This window comes from Schistocerca serialis, chromosome 11, assembly GCF_023864345.2.
Source record: "Schistocerca serialis cubense isolate TAMUIC-IGC-003099 chromosome 11, iqSchSeri2.2, whole genome shotgun sequence".
NCBI classification, from domain to species: domain Eukaryota; kingdom Metazoa; phylum Arthropoda; class Insecta; order Orthoptera; family Acrididae; genus Schistocerca; species Schistocerca serialis.
This window is the reverse complement of record NC_064648.1, coordinates 39,302,436-39,324,900: the sequence shown is the minus strand read 5'-3', so window position 1 is coordinate 39,324,900 and position 22,465 is coordinate 39,302,436. Positions and strand designations below refer to the sequence as shown.

General features: G+C 42.7%; 1 protein-coding gene across 1 annotated transcript in view; it reads right to left on the bottom strand.

Annotated features, from left to right (window-relative positions):
- Positions 1 to 22,465, bottom strand: part of LOC126427375 (NADH dehydrogenase [ubiquinone] 1 alpha subcomplex subunit 10, mitochondrial) — a 78,878-nt gene that overhangs the window by 16,665 nt on the left and 39,748 nt on the right. Inside the window, exons 4-5 of the mRNA XM_050089722.1 lie at positions 18,611 to 18,697; positions 5,236 to 5,446 (exon numbers count right to left, since the gene is read on the bottom strand). Coding sequence (XP_049945679.1) covers positions 5,236 to 5,446; positions 18,611 to 18,697 — 298 coding nt within the window. The remainder of the gene's footprint in view (positions 1 to 5,235; positions 5,447 to 18,610; positions 18,698 to 22,465) is intronic.

Here is a 22,465-nt window from a genome sequence, read left to right as displayed (position 1 = left end):
TTCATAACACGAGTGGGTGCGTGGCACACTTGTACACATGTATAGAATAGCTTTCCTTATGTTACCAAGATAAGTCATGTATGGCCAAAATCACAGTTTAGTCTTAGTTTATTCAAACAATGAGAAAATAAATTTACATAATGTGAGCTAAACTACTGTTTTATCAAACAATAATTAAATAATGTTGCACTATAACACACTGTTGCCAAGGACAGGTGTTACAGAGACAGTAATGACTCACTAAGCATTAAGCAGTGCAGTTGTATCAGATCTCAGTCAGCTGATAATTCGATCACTAATTATCTCCTAGGCAACTGCCTCAATGTGGGATTATGTTGCAGTTCATAATCGGGGTCATTTTTTGCACGGATGATAAATTCTTTCTTGCCTAGCTCACTTTGTATTTTATATTACTGCTGCTCACTTGGAAGTATGCCAACACAATTTTTCGCTATGTTAACTGAAGCAATAATGAAGGAATAGGTACGTGTTTGCAGCTGTGAAACAACAATGGAACCACACAAAATCATTTTGTTTTTGGTTGCCTCACTTTATATACAGCGCCCTCTCGAGGGTTAAATAGGTCAGCCGCATAAATTCCACTTCTGATGTTTCGGCAGTGTGTCATTCAGTCATGAAAATGGTATAAGAACACACAGCTGAAAGATCCAAACAGGAAGAAGAAGAAGAAGAAGAAGAAGAAGAAGAAGAAGAAGTGGAATTTATGTGGCTAAATGTCCACAGTTTACGGAAGCAGTCACTGCGTTGTGAGAACACGAAGATGCACATTAATTAAATTGACATTTATAACCTAAACCAGGGGCATTTTCTTCTTCCTTTTTTCCCCTTCAGAGGAATGTGATTTGAGTTGGATGCAAAGAATGATTTTATAATCATCATTTGCATTGCTGTCTGTATTAAAAAACTGTTTTAAACTGGTATGTTCTCGCATTTGTTGATTAATACTGCAACATACCTGATGATCATGCCAAACAGTTCTTTTTTATTTCTCACACAAACTACACACAAGTAATGGAATTTCCCAGGATACTGCACTCATCAGTTTATAACACTTTCCACTTTTCTACTGTCTGTTTATTTGGTATGCCTACTTTAGTATCAGGCTGTTTCTTTTGTATGTCCATTTTGGGACGGGGACTTCATTCTCATTTCTTTCTTAAAACAAATTTATCCATCACTTCTTAAAATGCACGAACATGCAAAGTGTGCATTTCTTTCTACACATATCGTATCCAATCGTACTTAGTAGCAGTCTCCAGTGACGAGTTTTCAGTTTAATGGGCAGTGGTGGGATCCGCAAGACGAGTCTCTGCGCACACGGAGATGGTGCATTCAGAGCTGACATCGTAAGGCTCGTGAGTGGAAAGTGAATACAGAGAGATTCTAACTCTGCCATTGACGGTCCCAAGCCCTGCGCCCCATCTCGCAAGTCATGGGGAAGGAGGACGGGGAGGAGTAACAACCTCGTAAAAAAACCTGGATCCATCTGGCTCCCGATGGTAGCACCCACTTAGGGCCCCTACCTAGGGTTACAGGCGAAGCCCGGCCAATGGTCTCGAAGGCGGAAGAGGAACGTCGCTTCCCAATGGCAGAGAGAGTGGAAGAGCCACTGAAACATATCAGGTAGCGGCTGTACTCCTCATGTCACGGGTGGCCTGAACACATCTTCTGGGGCTAACAACTTCAGTCCTATAACTGGACGGACACGAGCCATCCCATCAAAAAAATTTTTAGCTCGTGGAATGGATCGCATTACGGAATCGAGATTACCCCAGGGGGACAATCCCCCATCGACCGAGGTCAACGCAAGCAGGCATTCGGATTCTGGGGGACCTGCCAAAAAGTGCATAAGGGAAGAGTCTGAGCTCCCAAGAACCTCGAAGAAGATTAAAACTAAAAAGACTTTCAGAATTGGAACCATAAATGTATAGACAATGATTAAGACTGGTAAACTTAAACAGGTAATAGATGAGGTGAAAGAGAGAAGCACTGGAATATTAGCAATGCAAGAAACAAGATACACTGACGAAGACACAGTGGAGTCAGAAGGCTTCATAATACTGAAGGGGAAACCAGGAGCTAAAGTGGGAAAGGAAATACGTGCACCTAGATGCTTTGGTACAGGGTTCATAGTAGACAAGAGATACGAGAATGGCATAACTGAAATGAAGAGCAGGTCAGAAAGAATATCAACACTGACTTTTCAAGCAGGGAACAAAAAGTATACAATAATAAATGGACATGCACCTACAAATGGCAAGAACAGGAAAGACAAGAAAGTTGCTGATAGTTTCTGGGAAGAGCTAGATGATACACTGAAAAACATACCACATTGACATGTAAAGATACTAGTAGGAGATTATAATGCACAGATTGGAAGAGAGAAGCAACATAAAGGAGTAGTGGGTGAGTACCCTGCACACCAGTGGACAAACAAAAATGGAGAAAGGCTAATTGAACTGTGTTGAGAACACAAAATGAGATTGATGATAACACACTTCAGGGCCAAACCGTGTAAGAAAAAGACATGGGCTAACCCATGCGCCCACCTTGGGGAATTCCATATTGACCACATAGCAATCAGCTGGACAAATGCTAAAGAGATCATGAACACAAAGGTCAGGAAGAACACAAGAATAGAATCGGATCACTATCTTACAGAAATTAAGTGCCTTTGGATTCCAAACAGGGACAGAATGCCACAGAAGAACAGAAAACATAAAGGTAGACAGAGACAAATTAAGACACAATCGATCCAGACATGAGGAAGGAATTGAATCATTCAATGAATGGGACGACATGAAGCAAAATATGGCGAAACAGGCTGAACTATGGGGAAAGGAAGAAAAGAAATGGAAGCACTGGTGGGGGAACAATGAATGTGAGGAAGCGGTAGAGACTTGCAGGAAAGCCTGGAGAGACTGGAGCAGCAAGGAGGACACGGAAAAATGGGAAGTTTTCTTAGGAGCAAGAAAGGAAGCAGCCCGAACAATAAGATGGACCAGAAGACAGAAGATGAAGCAGGAACTGGACGAGATTGAGACCAACTTCAGGAAAAAGAACAGCAGACACTTTTTCGGGAAAGAGTCTGATTGGATACAAGGTTAGAGAACTGTTTATAAGAGATAAGAAAGGGGAGCTGGCTGTCAATGCGAAGGAGAACTGTTGGATTTTTGCAGAGCACTTTCACGACCTGCTGAACTGTGAACCACCTGAAGAAGAGCTGGAACTGGGGACTGACACAGAAGAGAGAGAGCCACGCCCTACAACCAGGGATGAAGTTGCACATGCCATAAGCAATCTGAAGAATAATAAGGCATCTGGAGAAGATGGTATAGCAGCCGAGATGATAAAGTGGGGAGGCAACAAAGCAATAGACAACATGACCAACATAATTTACCAGATCTGGAGAACAAAGAAGTTGCCAGAAGGATGGAAGAATGCAATTGTAGTACCAATAAACAAGAAGGGGGACAAGAGAGATGCAAACAACAACAGAGGAATATCACTACTAGAGATCGGATACAAGCTACTGTCAAAACTATTGCTCAAGAGAGTAGAAGAACAGGTAGAAAGTACAGTTGGTGACTACCAAGCAGGATTCAGCAAGGGAAGAGGTTGTGTAGAACAGATATTTATCCTGAAGCAACTGATAGAACATAGGGCCTTAAAAAACAAAAAGACAGTAATAACCTTCGTGGACTTCACAAAGGCATATGACTCCATCGACAGACAGACTCTTGTTAGGATCCTGAAGAACAGAGGACTTGATGGAACTACACAAGAACTCATAAAAGAAATTCTGACAGACACAAAAGCAAGGGTGAGATTCAGAGGAGCACTGTCAGAAGAATTTGAGATCAAGACTGGTGTTAAACAGGGAGACGGATTGTCACCATTGTTGTTCAATATAGCACTGGACGAAGTGATCAGGCAGTGGAGAGCAATAAACGAGGAAATGGGAATACCAGAGACCCGTGTGGGGGACAAAAAGGACAACAGGGCTCAAGTGGACTGCCTAGCCTTTGCAGATGACATAGCAATAGTAAGTGAGACAGAAGAAGACGCCAAGACACAACTCGACAACTTAAGTACGGTAGCCAGAAAGGTGGGACTCAGGATCGTCTATAGCAAGACAAAGACATTAAACACCACTGCAAACTGGGACACACCGGAAGGCACTGTGCAAATAGTGGACAAATTTAAATACCTGGGAGAATTTATAACAGGAAGGAACAGGAGCAAGGAGGGAATAACAGAGAGGATAAAGAAGATGAAGTCAGCCTTCTGCATGACGAGAGAGGTATACAATAAAAAGAATATATCCACAGAGGCAAAGATAAACCACTACAAGGCAACAGTGAGGAATGCAGTATTATATGCTGCTGAGACGATGACACTAGGAAGAAATGGGGCAGAGCAACTAGAGAAAGAAGAGAGGAAAATACTGAGAAAAATGCTAGGTCCCAAAAGAGGTGGAGAGAGGTGGATGCGAAGACCTAGGGAAGAATTGTACTGGTACATGAGAACAATATCCGGGGAAATCAGACTCAAAAGGGCAAGGTTTGCTGGGCATGTAGCTAGGACAAGTATGGACAGAATGACGAAGAGAGTGTGGCAAACAACAGGGAGGACAAGGAGAAAGACAGGAACCAAGTGGATTGTTGAACTTCGGAAGGACTGGTTGGAATTGGGGATCAAGGTCGAAGGAAAGGAAAATTGGAGGAACAACTATACACTGACAAATATGCCGGAGATCAATGACCGAGAAGAATACAGGAAAAGATTAGAATGTAACCAGTGGAGCCGCCAGGAAAAACGGAAACTGAAGATCTCTGAAGAAGAGTGGGAGAGGAGAAGAGAAAGAATGAAGAGGTTCTGGGAGAAGAAGAGAAAAATGCAGTCCACGAAGGGGCTAACCGTGGTCCTACAGAGGCCGTAACACAAGAAGAAGAAGAAAAAGAAGAAGAGATTGCTTCTGTTAGCAAAGTGCGCGATAGGGATTGCCTGCAGTTTGCACGGGTTCTCTCACAGATGCAGTGCTACAATGAGGATTAGGAGGAGTCACATACCTCTTCCTGTTATGCTTAAACTGTCTTTCTTGCCTTTTCTTCCAGTCAGTCTCTATGTGACACACCCCTCCCCCGTGCCCACACCCTCGCCGCCCCCTATCTGCGGCCCTGACCAGACACACTGGAGCAGACGGCCACTGACCTGATCTCCTGCAAGAAGCGCTGCTTGTAGGCCTCCTCCAGGTGCTCCAGGAAGTCGCCCTTGTAGACGGGAGAATTCTTCTCGTGCGGCAGCTTCCGCGCCTCCACTTTCTGCCTCACGGCCGCTGGCGGCACGTCCAGGTATATCACCAGGTGGGGCTCCAGCAGCTCTGATATCGTGTTGCGGCGAACGTCGTAGTACACGCTGCGCGCTGTGTGAGTGTGTACAAATTTTCTTAGTTAAATTCGGGATTTTCAAATACAAGGTGTATAACTTTGATTCCGCCATTTGCTGATAGGTGGTGACAACAGTAAGTAGCGGTCGAAAGAAACGGATCGCAGACATCAGGCAGTTAGCTCGGACCTGTGTCAACATAACCTCATTCAAACATTAGTCGATCTGTGTGTCCATCATAATGTTGTTCTCGACTGAAAATGTCAGTTTACGAGCCTAATTCTCCTCATTTGTGGGAGGTCTTAGTGTTTTGTTTCAATATAAAGAAAACAGCGGCTGAATCTCATCGAATACTCTGAAGTAGGTACGGTAAGGACGCTATTAGTGAAAGAATGTGTCGTGGGCAATTTTAATGTCTTAGACCCGCATAGTGGTGAAAGAGAGAATGCTTTCGAAGATGCAGAATTAAGAGACATTGCTGAGTGAAACGGCAAGCCATTTCAAAACATCTCAAGGGTATGAAAATGATTCAGAAAGAAGGGACTTGGGTTCCGTCTGAGCTGAAACCAAGAGAAGTTGAACGGTTGAACAGTTGTTTCAGAGGCAAAAACGGAAGGAATTTCTGCATCGCATTGTGACCGGGGATGAAAAATGGGTTCATTATGAAAACCCTAAATGCAAAAAATCATAGGGATATCCCAGCCATACTTCCACATTGACGGCCAAACCGAATATTCACAGCTCCAAGATCGTGCTCTGCATTTGGTGGGACCAGCTCGGTGTCGTGCACTATGATGTATTAAAACCAAGTGAAACAATCACAGGTGCTCGTTATCGAACGCAATTAATGTGTTTGAGCAGAGCATTAAAAGACAAACGGCTGCAATAGAGCGAGAGGCACGATAAAGTGATTTTGTAGCATGACAACGCTCGAGCCCACGTTGCAAAGGAGGTCAAAACGTACTTGGAAACGTTAAAATGGGAAGTCCTACCCCACCTGCCGTATTCTCCAGACATTGCTCCCTCTGATATCACCTGTTTAGATACAATGGCGCATGGCCCGGCTGACCGACACTTCTGGTCTCATGAGGAAGTCACACATTGGATCAACTTATGGATCGCTTCAAAAGACGAACAATTTTTTTGACGTGGGATTCGTACACTGCTCGAAAGATGGGAGAAAGTAGTGGCCAGCGATGAAAAATACTTTGAATGATACATGTGTAACCAGTTTGTTTCATTAAAGCCTCTAATGTTGGGGAAAAAACAGCAGTAGCAAAGTTTTACACCTTATAAATGTTAGAAATGCAAAGTTTTCTGTAATCTCCCCATCATCTATAAATGAGTGAACGTGTTGTTAACTAATGTTACTTTAAAGGGTACATTCTGAATAATGCATGGGAGACACTTTTTTTATACATATGATTTTACATGTTAGTGCACTAGTAAACACCTGATTCTTTAAAGAGATGAATTCCCATGTTCAAAACAGCTTTAAATGTCTGATTACTTTAGAAATGAGTTAATGTGTTAAGCATCTGACATTAGCACGTAAACCAAAAAAAGGTTGGAAAAAGTTATAAATTACACTTAAAGTTTGTTGGAAGTCACTAAGTGCTCTCATTATGAAACACTAAACGAGTACAGTCTGGGTAATTTGGGCTCAGTTATAAGCAAAAGCTAGTTTTCCACACATCTCAATGTTTGTGATGTCATATCTCCTGAACTTTGAGTCTTACAAGGATACAAGTTTGCAGGTACATTCAGTCGTATATGTGGATACTGTCTAAAATTATTTTGTGAATAGACTCTGTAATAAAGAAGTAACAAATTAAAATGTGATGTCCAATGCACGTTTCACTGCATTAACAGCAAAAATGTAGTAAGTGATAACCTTCTTTGCTTTTGTCAATCTGTGGGAAAGGGGGGGATGCCAGACAGAAAGTGTCTCTTAAAGGTTTGAAATTGTGTGTAAAGTTTGTCAGAAATTGCTAAGTGCTCTCATTCTCACAAAATGGATGGATAAAGTCCAGGCATTTGTGTGCTGCCAGTTACACAGCCCCAAAACACACAATTTCTAATGGTAATACTCATCTTACTGAATGAAACTTTCAACATAAGATTATACCTCTTTATGAGGAGATTACGACAGCATTTTAGTTTTTAAATTGTGTCAACAATCACACAAAATATTTAAAATGAAATTTTTCTTTCCCCTGTAAGTCGTTAGATAGCACTCTGCAACTGGTACTAGATTCTGGGACAGTAGCTCAGTAAAACAGACATTTGTTTTTGCTGCATTATTACTAGTTTGAGGTACTCAGCAGGCAGCGTGCCTTGACGTCACAATAAGTATATCGTGAAGCTTTGGACAGTACACTGACCACTGAAGGAGAGGCTTGGAGTATCCTGTGACAAAATCTGTCAATGAAAAATACCCGACAATATAATTGTGAAAACATTTTGTAAAAGATCAGCAGATCAGTTTTAGGGAGTATTAAGAATGCTTCCACACTGACCATGTGATGTAAATGTTAAATGTAAAATTAAATATTCATGCTCCTATTAACAAGTTGATCATTTCAAAACATTAGAAGGTACTGTATGAACAATATGATGAACTAAATATACAAGATAATATTTTTACTATTTTACCACCCAGAACCCTCTCAGCTGCAATGAGTGAAACAGTCTTCACTTTGACAAATCTCTACTATTGTTGGCAGGTGTGGGGCTGCCGCATCCTCACACACTACAATCTTTACAAATATTGGTAGTTCCTCCTCATTAGGTGTATGATGTGTCACAAAATTTCTTGTAAAGATGGGATTTGAGATAAAAAAAAATAACATTCTGTAACTGACTGTAATTGAGAGGAAACAATGTATCATGTGACAACTTAAACAACAGAGGAATAAATGACGTTTTCCATATGCACCGTACAAAACTACCATCTATCTGACAACTTGCAATATTCTCATATAACATCTGATCTGACCAACAGAAGGAAGAATTCTCTCTCTCTCTCTCTCTCTCTCTCTCTCTCTCTCTCTCTCTCTCTCTAGCTCCCTCCCCCATTGTTTTAAAATAAAATTCAGTCGTCAGCTGCCCAGTTTGAATATTTATTTCACTAGACTGGTTTTGACAGATGGCTCTGTCATCTTCAGAAGTCTACAATAGTCAAGATAGTATATTACAATTAGTCAATATTTGCTCAGCAGACAGCCATAACTTTGTCAACAATACATGATGCCACGACATACTGTGACATGTACACAGTGTATGCGATAATGGAAGACATGCACGGAAAATTGGGTTAACTCTCAAGTGTAAAAGCTTAGAGATAAGTGTTGCCGGCCGCGGTGGTCTAGCGGTTCTGGCGCTGCAGTCCGGAACCGCGGGACTGCTACGGTCGCAGGTTCGAATCCTGCCTCGGGCATGGGTGTGTGTGATGTCCTTAGGTTAGTTAGGTTTAAGTAGTTCTAAGATCTAGGGGACTTATGACCTGAGATGTTGAGTCCCATAGTGCTCAGAGCCATTTTTTTAGATAAGTGTTGACATCTTTTGCTGGGTACGGTAACTATCAAAACTGACATTGGTCTCACCCTAAATATCACTCAGAGGTGAGATCGATGTTAATTTTGACAGTTCCCATATCCAGCAACAGATGGCAACAATTATCTCTAACCTGTTACACTTAAGGGTTAGTCCGTTTTTCTGCATGTTTTCAATTATAAATGTATACTGACAGCCAACAGTGAATCAATTGCACCTGTGCACAGAGCCAAGTTGGTGCGGTACATATTAAAGTTAGCTTATGAAGAAATGTTTTCCATATTAGCTAGAAAATGACAGGTTAGACTGGACAAGAATGTGCCTAGTAAGTGCTTTTAAGGACGGAGGAGACTCATCATGGTTTAGCAGCAAAATTCAGAAAATGCTGAGAGAGTAACGGCTGTTGCACTCTCAGTTCAAAAGAGAACATGCAAATGGTGACGGGCAAAAGTTATTAGAGATTCGTATGTCTGAAGCTTACAGCAACCACCACTGTCATACCCTAGCAAAAGATCTGGCTGACAACCCAAGAAAATTCTGGCCCAATTTCAAATCGTTAAGCTTGTCTGGGGTTCTATCCAGTCACTCACTGACCAGTCTGGCGTGACAGTTGAAGGTAGCAAAACAAAAGTCGAAGCTTTAAATTCCGCATTTAAGAAATGATTCACACAGGAGAATTGTACAAACATACTATCATTTGACCACTGCACAATATGGACGACATAGTAATAAGCATCACTGGTGAAGAGAAACAACTGAAAGCGTCGGAAACAAACAAGTCGCTAGGTTGAGATGGAATCCCAATTCGGTTCTATACGAGTACTCTATGTCCTTTACCTAGCTTGCATTTATCGCGAATCCCCCGTCCGGCACAATGTCCCAAGCAACTTGAAAAAATGCTGGTGACTCCAGTTTATAAGAAGGGTAAAAGAACAGACCCGCAAAATAGCAGACCAATATTCTTAACATCAGTTAGCTGGAGAATTCCGAGTTCAAATATAAATTTCCTAGTGACTGAAAAGCTATGTCCACAAACCAGAATGGTTTTCGAAAGCATTGCTCATGTGAAACACACTTTGCGTTTTTCTCACACGATATACAATTACGTTTAAAGGGCAACACGCAGATTCTATATTTCTAGATTCTGAAAACCATTTGACACAGTACCTAACTGCAGATGATCAAGGTACAAGCAGATGGAATAGGTTCCCAGATATCAGAGTGGCTTGAAGACTTCTTAAGTAACAGAACTCAGTATGTTGTCTTTGACTGCAAGTGTTCATCAGAGACAAGAGTATTGTTGGGCCTGACCAAGTGAAATGTGACACGGTTGCTGGTATTTCCTATATAAACAAATCATACCGTGGACAATTTAAGCCGCAGTCTGTGGCCATTTGCTGATGACGGTTTGGCATACAGGAAGGTGTCGGCATCGAGTGACTGTAGGCTGATACAAGATGACTTTGACAAAATTTCCAGTTGGTGTGATGAATGGCAGCTAGCTCTAAATGTAGAAAATATAAGTTAATGAGGACGATTAGGAAAAACAAACCCGTAATGTTCAGATACAGTATTAGAAGTGTCTTGTTTGCCACAGTCAGGTTAATTAAATATCTAGGCCTGTGCAAAACACTATGAAATGGAATGAGCATGTAAGGATTGTAGTAGGGAACACAAACAGCTGACTTCCATTTGTAGGGAGGATTTTAGGAATATGTGTTTCACATGTAAAGGAGAGCACATGCAGACACTAATGAGACCTACACTTGCGTACTGCTCAAGTGTTTGGGATCCGTACCAAATCAGATCACAGGAAGACATCTAAGCAAGTCAGAAGCGGGCTGCTCAAGCATACTGATGTATGCTCTGTTAGTGCCCTGTTGTCAGACAGTGAGTTATAAGCACCTCTGTTACTCGTTGTAGTTTCTGATTTGGTCAAAATCAATATAATTATGCTTTTGCGGTGAAATTCTGGTTTAGGCTGTGTCAGTCATGTCGTTATGGAACAAAGTATGTTTAAATTATTTGAATTTAAAAACCACTTTAAAAGCTTTTCCATTCAATTCGTTACTTGCAGTCTACAGTGCATGGAATTATAGACAACATTACGTATTGCATGTTTATATGAAGTATAAATGTACATAAATCAGAGACAAAAACGCATATCACAGTGAAAAATACTATAACTAATTGAATTTCAAGTAATTAGCACACTAACAAAGATGCATAATTGCTCAAACATAGCAGTGTTCATTCCTGAATGGTAATCTTCTGACTCGCTTGTTTTCCTACATTTGTAACTCATTTACTTTCTTTAAGAAAACCAGTCTTTGCTGACTTCACACGCACAACTGTCAGCCTGACCCCTTTCCGAACAGGTACCTTAAAACATCCACTTCGACTCTAATTCTACTATATGGACTTCAGTGAATGGTTTTGAGTAACGTACATTTCATCCAAGTGGAATATAGGTCACACATCACCGTAGTATGCTGCTAATTCATTGTCCGCAAAATTTAATTCTAGCTGCCATTATGTCATTAGGTTAAAGTAAAAATTTCTTCCATCATTCTAATGCTTATATTTAAATCGCACATCGTTTAAAATATGTCCCACAGATCTAACAAATCCAGTAAAAATTATTAGTTTTGTTAAAGAGCTGCATCGTCTAATATTTTTTCTCAGAGAATTTGCCATCAAGGATATTTCCTCATGACACACACGCTGGATAGTTCTTACACTGATGCCACAAATTGCAGCACAAAGAGCCTGTATGGTAGCAAGATGTTTTCATACAACAGTTGTTTTTTCAGGAACATACCACTGCATTTCTTGATATCACCACCACTCATTCAGTCTATCTTCTGTAAATCTTTCCTAACGAGCATGCACGTAGGTGCTAGTAACACTTCATCATTGCCTAAAAGACGTTTTAAATATTTACAGGCACTGCTTACCTTTTTCAGTCACATTTGGAAAAATTATGCACTGTGCGTGGTCCGGTGCCAAACGGTGCGATGAGAGAGAACCTTTTATGAATGTAAACCAAGTTTATTTTTCTACAGAAACTTTAAAACAACCACATATTTGTAGAAATGTGGTGTTTATATAACAAACTGAGAAAATTACTGCTTTCCCTGTTTTATGGTGAATGGAGCACACTGAAAAGCAAAGTGTATGCTGACAATCCTGGTACAACAGGCATCTCGAACAGAGGGAGGGTGCATAGGGAAAGTCTTGCAGCAAGGACAATCACAGGGATAGGAGTCATAGGGTAGGGAAATGTCTCCTACCCCTGTGATCATCCATCCCCAGTGCAAGACTTGCCCTACGCATCCTCCTACCACCACCTATACCAACCATATAACTGGCAAAACATATACCATCAAAGAGAGAGCCACCTCTGAAACAACATGTCATATCCCAGCTGTTAGATAAACACTGTTCAGCCATTCATTCACATCAGTATGACCCCCACCCAGTTATAAGTTAGGATGAATGGGCATAGGCAGAAGGTGTATAATGACAACACAATATCCTGTTGCAGAGCATGCTCTACAATATGACAGTCATAACTTCGGTGTCTGTTGCACCACAAGCACCATCTGGATTCCTCCCCCAGAAACCAGTTTCTCAGAACTAAGTGCAGGTGGGAACTAGCATTACTACGTGTCCTCTGTTCTCGTCACCCACCTGGCCTTATTTTACATTAATTTCTTCCGTCTCAACATTTCTTCGCAGTAACTACTCCTTTCTTCACTCTGTTTTAGTTTTCTACATCTTTCATTTGCTGACCCGTCTATTTTTCGCCATCCCCTCCCACCTCTGTTACACACAATGCACTTAGTTTTTCACACTTATTAACTCTTGCACGACGTTTTAGCAATAATCTCTGTGTTGCATACTACCCTGCCTTCCACCTTTAAGCTCTCAGGTTTTCAAATCTCATCCAGTGCTGTCCCCAACAGTTTGTCTTTCCTTTCCTTCTCATCCCGTCCAGTAAGTCTACCCTGACCCAAGGGTCTGGGTGACTTTTCCAAACTGTACCCCTTTTCATAAACCTTCTTTTCCCTACACCCCTCTTACCCCACAACTCTTCTGCCGGAAGGAGGATTGGTTTGGTTGATTGGGGTTGAAGGAACCAAACAGCAAGGTCATCAGTCCCTTGTTTCAAAGGTGGTCCATTCGGGCGGATTTACATCTCAGAAGGGTCATAACAATAAAAGGTAAAAGGCTAAAAAACGTAAAAGTGCAGTCGTGTCTTCAATGGTGAAAACAAAAGGAGGGAAGTCAGCAAGTGGGTAACCCCAAGGCTACGCTAGAGGCAGGGAATATACCACCTCTGATGCAGTACAGGCAAGACCACCTGCTATTCAAAAGCATTCAACAGCTAGAATGTAAAAGTGTGCAGTGCAAAAGGAGACTAAACAAATCTAAAAAGCGGTAAAAACAGAGTAAAAGGGGGAGAAAAGAGGATCTTGGCCAGGGAGGGGAGTATGGAATCTCCCAACACAGTTTACAGTGGGAGACACCCCAACCCTCACTGCCATGCCCCTACTCCAGAGGGAGATTATACACCTTAGAACTTAAAATTAAAACCACTTTCACAGAGGAAACTGAGAACCAGGTCAACAATTTGAGAATTGTCTGCCAATATTAAAGGTAAAGTGCGGGAAACTCTATACCTAATACACAGAGTGAAAAGAAGGGGATATTCCACCAAAATGTGGGCTACTGACTGGAAGGTTCCACAACCACACAGTGGGGGTGGCTCATTACGCAAAAGAAAACCGTGGGTCAGTCTGGTATGGCCAATGCGGAGACGACACAGTGTGGTCGAGTCCTTTCGGGAGAGGCAGAAGGAAGAACGCCACGGGCCAGGTGTCACCTTAATCGCACGAAGTTTATTAGACAGGGAGGTAGCCTCCCAAGAGTTGGCCCATGTTGTGCGAAGTGGGATTTGACACGAAGCCGTAAATCCACCGCAGGAGGGGTTACAGAGAAGGGGGGATAAGTGACTGCTTCCCCAGCCAAATGATCAGCAAGCACTCTACTTGGGATAACCACATGGCCAGGAACCCAAAGGAAGTCAACAGAACAAGCAGCACGGTGAAGATTAGCGAGACGGTCACGGATGGCCGAGACCAAGGGATGGTGGGAAAAACAACGGTCAATAGCCTGAAGGCCACTAATTGAGTCCGTACATAGCAAAATGCCGTTGAATTGGGACTGCTTAATAAATGTAAGGGCCTGGGAAATTGCCATCAGTTCCACAGTAAACACCCCATACGCAGTTGGCAGGAGATCATTTTCCATGCCAACAGAGGACGTGAAGGCAAATCCCACACGATCAGCAGATTTAGAGCCATCGGTGTAAAAAACAACAGCATCCCAAAACTCCCATAGGAATGGAACTCGGCGGAGATCCATCCAAATCTGGGGCCAAGAAACTAACCGAAGGTGGGTGGGACTGCGTAAGAAGCCAGAAGCTGGGACCGCCGAACAGAAAGGGGGGCGATCCCAGCTTCAACCAGGACACTATCAACAGGGCTAGTAGGGAAAGCACCGGTGGCCAAACGGATACCACGATGGTGGACCAGATCCAGGAGGTGCAGTGTGGAAGGAGCAGCCGAACCATAAACTTGACAGCCATAGTCCAAGCGAGACAGCACTAAAGCACGATAAAGGTGGAGCAGAGTGGAATGACCTACACACCAAGAGGTGTGGGCAAGAAAGCAAAGGACATTGAGTTTACGGAAACATTCTATCTTCAGAAGTCAGACATGAGGCAGCCAAGTGGGCTTGTTGTCGAAAAGACGACCTGGGAAATGAAACTGTGGGACCACAGGTAATCGTTGTGCATCGAGGTAGAGCTCTGGATCGGGCCGCTCTTAGTATGGCGACAGAAGTGGAACGCCTGCCATTTTAAAGGAGAGAATTGAAACCCGTGTAAGAGGGTCCATGCAGAGGCACGCCGTATAGCACCCTAGAGCTGCCACTCTGCAGAGGCCATGGAATAGGAACTAACCCAAATGCAGAAGTCATCCACATACAGAGCAGGGGTGACCAAAGGACCGACAGAGGCCACAAGTCCATCTATAGCAATGAGGAAAAGAAGTACACTCAATACGGAACCCTGTGGGATGCAATTCTCCTGGGTCCGTGGAGAAATAAAAACAGTAACAACCCGAACCCTGAACAACTGATGGGACAGGAACTGGCAGATAAAAATCGGGAATGGGCCCTGAAGACCCCACTCATGAAGTGTAAGGAAGATGGCACCAAGCTGCGTCATAGGCCTTGCGAAGGTCGAAAAATACTGCAACCAAATGGCAGCGCTGGGAAAAAGCCTGCCGAACTGCGGATTCCAAGAAAAGTAAATGATCGATCGGAGACCGTCTCTCTCGGAAGCCACGCTGGTATGGGGACAACAGATCCCGAGATTCTGTGGACCCAATTGAGCCGACGGGCTTCCATCTGTTCAAGTAACATGCAAACGATGTTTGTCAGACTAATTGGCCGATAGCTTTCGACAAACAGGGGGTTCTTACCAGTCTTAAGGACAGGAACCATGATGCTATCCCTCCACTGAGAAGGGAAGTCACCCTGGTGCCAAATACGGTTAAGCACCCTGAGAAGATGTCATTGTGGAGCACTGAGATGATGAAGCAATTGGTTATGAATGGAGTCTGGGCCAGGGGTCGTATGACGAGAAGGAGCAAGTGCAGAAAGAAGTTCCCATTCAGTAAGATTCTGACTGACAAGAGGTAAGACATAAGGCGGAAGCTTCGGCCCAATGTTTCTGGTAAAGGAAAGCAGCCGGATAGTAGGTTGACGCTGATGCTATTGCAAAATGGGCCGAAAGATGTTACAGGAGAATAAACGCTCCCGTACAAAGGCCATCCGCGAGGGAAAGGCCCGGGAGGGTAGACTGTCGATGGCAATGTTAGAGAGAGCAAAGTGTAGTCCATACCCATGACATTGGGACAGTAGAAACGAGTGAAGAAAAAAAGCGTTCGCAACACACCGGTTTGCTCCGTTTGATGAAGTAACGGGCTTTGGCGCAAAGGTGCTTAAAAGTAATAAGATTGGCAGCGGATGGGTGCCTCTTAAGGTGTTTCAAAGCTCGACGGTGATCACGGATGGCAATGGCAATGGCTGTACTCAACCACGGGACTTGCCGGTGGCGAAATGATCCAGATGAGTGTGGGATAGCAAGGGTAGCAGTGCAAACAATCGCACCAGACACGTCACGTAGGACGCCATCAATACAACCTGACAAAGAGGGAGGAAAAAATGAGCTGTGCAGTATATAGAGGCCAATGGGCATGTCGGAAAGACCAACAAGATAACCTGTCCATCGGGGAGCGGGAAGGGAGCAAGAGAATCAATGGGAAGCAGTCACTATCACAAAGGTCGTCGCGTGGCGACCAGTGTAATGAAGGGAGGAGGGAGGGAGGAGAAAAAGAAAGATCAATGGCAGAAAAAGTACCATGATTGGCACTGAAATGGGTAGGGGAGCCATCATTAAGAAGGCACAGGTCGTGGTCTGCAAGAAACTGGTCTATGAGAAGACCCCGACTAGATGGAAATGCACTGCCCCACAAGGTATGATGAGCATTAAAATTCCTGAGAAGGAGGAAGTTGCTGATGAAGCGCAGTTAAGGCTGCAGGTGTAAGACTCCTGTCAGGAGGGAGATAAAGATTGCAAACTGTGACCCCAGAGTCCAGGTGGACCCTAACAGCAACCGCTTCCAATGTAGTTTGAAGAGGAATCCACATGCTGGCAACGTCTGTACGGACCAATGTACAAACGCCGCCAGAAGCCCGCAGGGGGCTGACCCGATTGCGACAGAAAGCACGGAACCCACAGAGGGTCGGTGAGTGATCATCAGTAAAATGAGATTCCTGTAGAACCACATAAGCTGCAAAGTAAAATGAAATAAGGGATGCCAACACCGGAAGGTGACAGTAATATCCATTACAATTCCATTGGATAACCACAGAACGATGAGTCAAATGTGGGGTGAACAGGCTAAAGTGGGTCATGCCGCGGGTCACCGCCCGTCACCGACAAGGAGGGGGCGTCATCCTCGAACAGCAGGTCAGAGGCAGGTTGCGAAGGTGGGGACGGGACCTCTGGGGCCCATCAGAGACTCCTTGTACTGGGACTTGCATTTCTTCTTCATTTCTGTTTGAGATCGAGGAGGGCCTGTGCTGCTAAAAGGAGCCAGCTGCAGCAAGATCTGGAACAGGAAGAGAGCGGGCGACCTGGGGGCCCACAGATCGTGGTCGTCATGTGGCAGCAGGCCTTTGGCCTCGAAGGTGCCGGGAAGAGGGGTCCCGGGGGGGGGCACCCGTGACCGGCAGACGCCGAAGAAGTGGGACACTTCTCCGGCTGGGGAAGGGAGCGGTGCCCAGAGGGGAGGGTGTGGGAACCACAGGGGAGGGGGAGAAAAGAGGGGTTCGGGACTGGGGTAAGGAAGGGGGAGGAAGGGGTGAAGATGTAACTAAAGCATAGCTAGATGTCACGGACACAGGGTGAAGACATGCATACTTCTTAGAGCCTCAGTGTAGGTTAAACGATCAAGGGACTTATACGCCAGTATATTCTTTTCCTTCTTATAAACTGGGCAATCTGGTGAATGTGGAGAATGATTGCCATGACAAGAGGACACAGGAACTCCCCTCATGGAGTGGACGTCGACAGTCACCACAGAGAGGGGTCTGCTAAGAGTGGGAAAACATGTGGACAAAATGCAAGCACTTAAAACGCCTCATAGGTGGTGGGATGTACGGCTTGACGTCACATTGATAAACCATAATCTTGACCTTCTCAGGGAGGGTATCCCCTTCAAAGGCCAGAATAAAGGCCCCAGTACCAATGCGATTGTCCGTCGGGCCCTTCTGAACACGCCGAACAAAATGAACACCCCACCGTCTTAGATTGTCCCTAAGTTCATCAGTTTGAAGGATGAGGTCCCTGTGAAAAATTACACCATATTCAAAGACTGTTGGGGGGTATTGGACACAGGAATTGTGCCAAGATGATCACAGGCACAAAGGGCAGCTGAAGCAGTTTGGATCAACAACGAACCCGACCGCATTTTGTTCAGAGAGTACAATTTGCCAAACTTGTCTTCAAAGTGTTCCACAGTCAGCCCCAGTCCTCGATGACAGTGAGGGAGGCAATTGTAGAACGCTCTGAATTTTATCCAAATTTGACGTAGCAAGTAAACTGACAACTTTTCACATGAAGACTGCTGCAAAAAACTTCATAGTAGTGTTTATACTTTATCACAATTTTGAGATATGGGAGTGTAAATTTTACTTACAACATTTTTTCTTGTTAACTACTGTGTCACACTCCAGACCACTGATGAAATTTTAAATGAATGAAAGAAACACAGAGTTAACACACACTTTTAATAAGACTACTGACACCATGGCCACACAAATCAAGACTTTTACTATCAAGATTAACATTATTTACAGTGCACTGGAGTGTGACGTCTTCAAGTGTGTCTGGCTAGACGTACAAGAAAACCTGAATGTTGCCAGGTGAAACGAATACACGAATATCAGTTTTCTTCATATTAGTGTTCGAACAGCAGACGGATGATACGAGTGTTGTTTTATTGCTCACCTGTTTTACTGAGGTACCCACACTGCACCATCGCCTCCACAAAGACAAAGTCACTGAACGCACAGCGTTCCAACACCACTCCTTGACCTGCAAAACAGAACACTGGCTGCAGAGAGAAGTTACTGTACATCAGATACACCTAAGTGTTGTTTACATCTTTATGTGACACTGGTAAATATATATACCACTAGTCTTATCTGCCACAAACAATCAATTTTCTTGGTATTAATATAGCGATAATACTTTTGTCTGACAAATAAAAATTCCATTTTTAAGTTTCTAAGTCAATAGGCTCAAAATATCAGCCAACAAGTGAGTAACAGTATGTATATTTACCAATGGCCTTTCAGGCACTCTTCTCTGTAACTGACTTTGTGTTCAATTAGTATTTGTCAGAAGTGGGCTTACTCTTCTGATACATTATGGTATAAACAATAGTAAGTTCAATTCACAGTAACAATTTCTACATTGTAAAGCATAAAATAGTCATTTGTAAGCAAGTTTACAGCTAGTATTCTTCCGTGCTGTATGTGTAAGGAAAGAAGATTGTTGTGAATTTGGTTCCTATTTATGTACAATTTTGCTGATTGTATGCTGTGAAACGCTTGTTCTAATAAACTATGAACACTGAATGTAATATTCTTTCACAAATTCTGTCAAAAATATCGGCCGCCTAGGTAATAAAAATTATTTCTGCCAACACTGGATGTGTAGGACGATTACTGATGATATGCAGCGTGGCAAAAACAGTTAAACAGTTTATGCACACATACTCAGAAGTAAGAGGTACATTAGTCACTGATTTTCATTCGCTTGTTATAGTTAGAGGGATTGTACTGACATCCGTGAATATTTCTTTTGGATGAATAAGAATGACTTCATGGAGGTGGCACAGTCCCATGGCACACAAAGTTGTGGCTGATCATGTAATGCAGTCCTAGGAAGAGATTACAGAGAAGGATAAAAATCATTCAGAATTTGGAGTAGACTCTGAGGCAGATAATGTAGTGATTATTTCTACAGTTTCAATACTACTACAGTACTATACAGCAACTGATGATAGTCTGGGTAACAATGTGTCAAGTGGACTAGTGGATGAAACATCTAACACAGATGCTAAAAGGTAGGGTAGACAGTTTGCCTGTGCTTGAAGAAGCATTTCAAGGAAGTGGATTTGTATACAAGGTCTTAAGTTGGGTGCAAACCCTAGTCCTTTGGGAAATTTCTTCGCCCCTGAGGATGTAGGTTTACTACCAGAAGTTAATTTCCTGCACATTTTTCAAACATTTTCAGCACAGATTCAATTGTACAAATATTTACCACTCCATAACTCACAGGGGACTTAGAAATACATAATAAATTGAGCAGTTTTATTGATTACTATTCCCAAAGTATACACACAGACATGTATTTCACTGTTATGTTGTATAAAACATTTTGCCATTTGAAGGGCTAAATCATCAGGCACATTTTCTCTAGTGTTTTGGCTGATACCTATAATTTCAATTTTGGAATGTGCTTGTGGAGTTAACCCGAAGAAATACTGCTTATTGTAGATTTTGTGCAATACGTAGTGTCAAAGGAAAACATTGGTTTGTTTCCCATTACAAACAAAATGATTTTTGAAGTGGACTTTTACATGCCCAGGTAATAGCAAAAATTAGCCTAGTACACTACTAATTTTATAGTTATGTATTCAGATGGACAGTAAAACAGTAGTCCAGATATGACTCGCACACTGACCTGATTCCCACTGTCAGCTACTGCCATACTGCAGCACTACAAAGTTGCTGCTTCAGTTCTGATAATTTTTCTTGTTTTCCTGTAGCTGTTAATACGTATCGGTACAACAAAAGTTTGGACTAGACTAATTTGGTACTGCTGTACTGAGTGGGCTTGTAAAATTCAGCTTTAAAAATAATTTTGTTTGTAATGACTAACAAACAAATTCCGGATGTCATACGAAACATGTTCTGCTGACTCCAGCTATGCATTGCAAAAACTAAATTTCAAATGAAAATATATAACATTTTCATTATAGAAGTTTTATTTGCCCAGAGTGCAGTAATCACATATATAGATAACTTGTTTTGGTAAATTTTAATTGCCATCTTTAGATCTGAAAGAAATTTTTACAACAATCACGAAGTACATTTTTAAAAAATATTTGTGTTAAATACCATCTACACACATCGGATATTGTGGCGCTCTACGCAGTGCACTATTAACTAGTCACAAGTGTACAGGAGCTCAACTGTACCGTAGCTAGAAGCAATTTGGAAAATTCAACATCCCGATTATAGCGAAACATGTCGAAGGTCCACATATCTTGCCGGAATGAACCACCAGTGCAGCACCGTATGCTGATTAATAAAAACGTAAGTGTGGTAAAGAGTTCAAAAGTTATTGGTGAAATATATTTGACACATCAGATATTACTTTTTCTGTCCATTTTGATGCTGATGGCATTCTGCCAAGCAATAGTCAAACAGATTATTGTACGAGAGTTGACTGAAAAGTAATGCCTCAACCTTCGTAACTCTTCAACACTCGGCAGCATTGGTATGCGGCAAGTACAGTAGAGCGTCGATTAACCGAATTGGGGGACATGGGTGTTCGGAAAACTAGTTTGTTCAGATAATCTAACTATACATGTTTATTTGCCAAAAAGAAGTACTGTACAGTAAATTTATTCATAAAAACAGGCATGTCTTTTAGTATTACAAAGTAACATACAAAGGCAACTTCAGTAGGAATATATAGTATGTGGCACAGTTTATTAAACAAAAATATATACACATTACATACGCATTTTGCATGAACAATACACACAGTATACAAAATTAACATTTAAAAAATCCTTTATTTTGGTTTGTCTAAGCAAGCCTACACGCTTATGAGCAGCTAAGTCGCGTACTTTTTTCATTACAGATATCTGAAATTGGTCACTTTCATCTTGGGCTTCAAACCATCGCAAGACAGTATCTAAACGAGTGAACGCCTCAGAAGCTGTTGGTATACTTTCATCTTCACTTTCTGGAGCTCTGACTGATGAGATGCTGGCGGCATCATCTTTATCAGTGACGACGTTTACAATCTCACTGTCCTGCATGATTTGGTGTCCTGGATCTGCATCATCGCCCTCTCAGGGGACACCGCCTTATAGTAGGCACCTTCAGTGCCGGGCGGGAGGGTTTGCGTGCTTCGGTGAAGTCGAGAGCTATGCCGGCGGTAGCATAGCTACTGGCAGGGTCTCCCAAGCCGGACTGGTCCCGACAGAGGAGCCAGACAAAGTGTGTCCCACAACATAGGGCAGGGAGGGCTCTAGAGGCGTAGTGAAGCCAGCTTCCCTAGAGGAGTAAACCTCATACAAATCCTGGTCCTCCAGTTTGGGGGTTGGGCATGGGGCTAATAACCCCATACTGTAAAAAAAAAGAATATTACGGAAATTCAACAGAAGCCTCGGAAACTGGATGGAAAGCATGTATCACGACCCCGGCAAAGGAAACGGATAAAGGATCTAACAGTAGCATCATGGAATGTGAGGACAATGCTTCAGCCTGGAAAGATGAAAGAAATAGCTAATGAAATTTTAAAATTCAAATATGATATTGTAGGGCTACAGGAAATAAGATGGCAGGGGAATGGGCAGATAGATAAACCTGAGTACTCGTTGGTATATAGTGGACCAGAAGAAAGAACAGGCCAACTTGGAACAGGGTTTATAATAACTAGGGAAGTTAGGAAAAGTCTTCTAGAATTTGAACCCATAAATGAAAGGATGTGCAGACTCAGACTAAAAGGTAAATTTAGGAATATATCAATAGTTAATGCACATGCACCAACAGAGGAAAA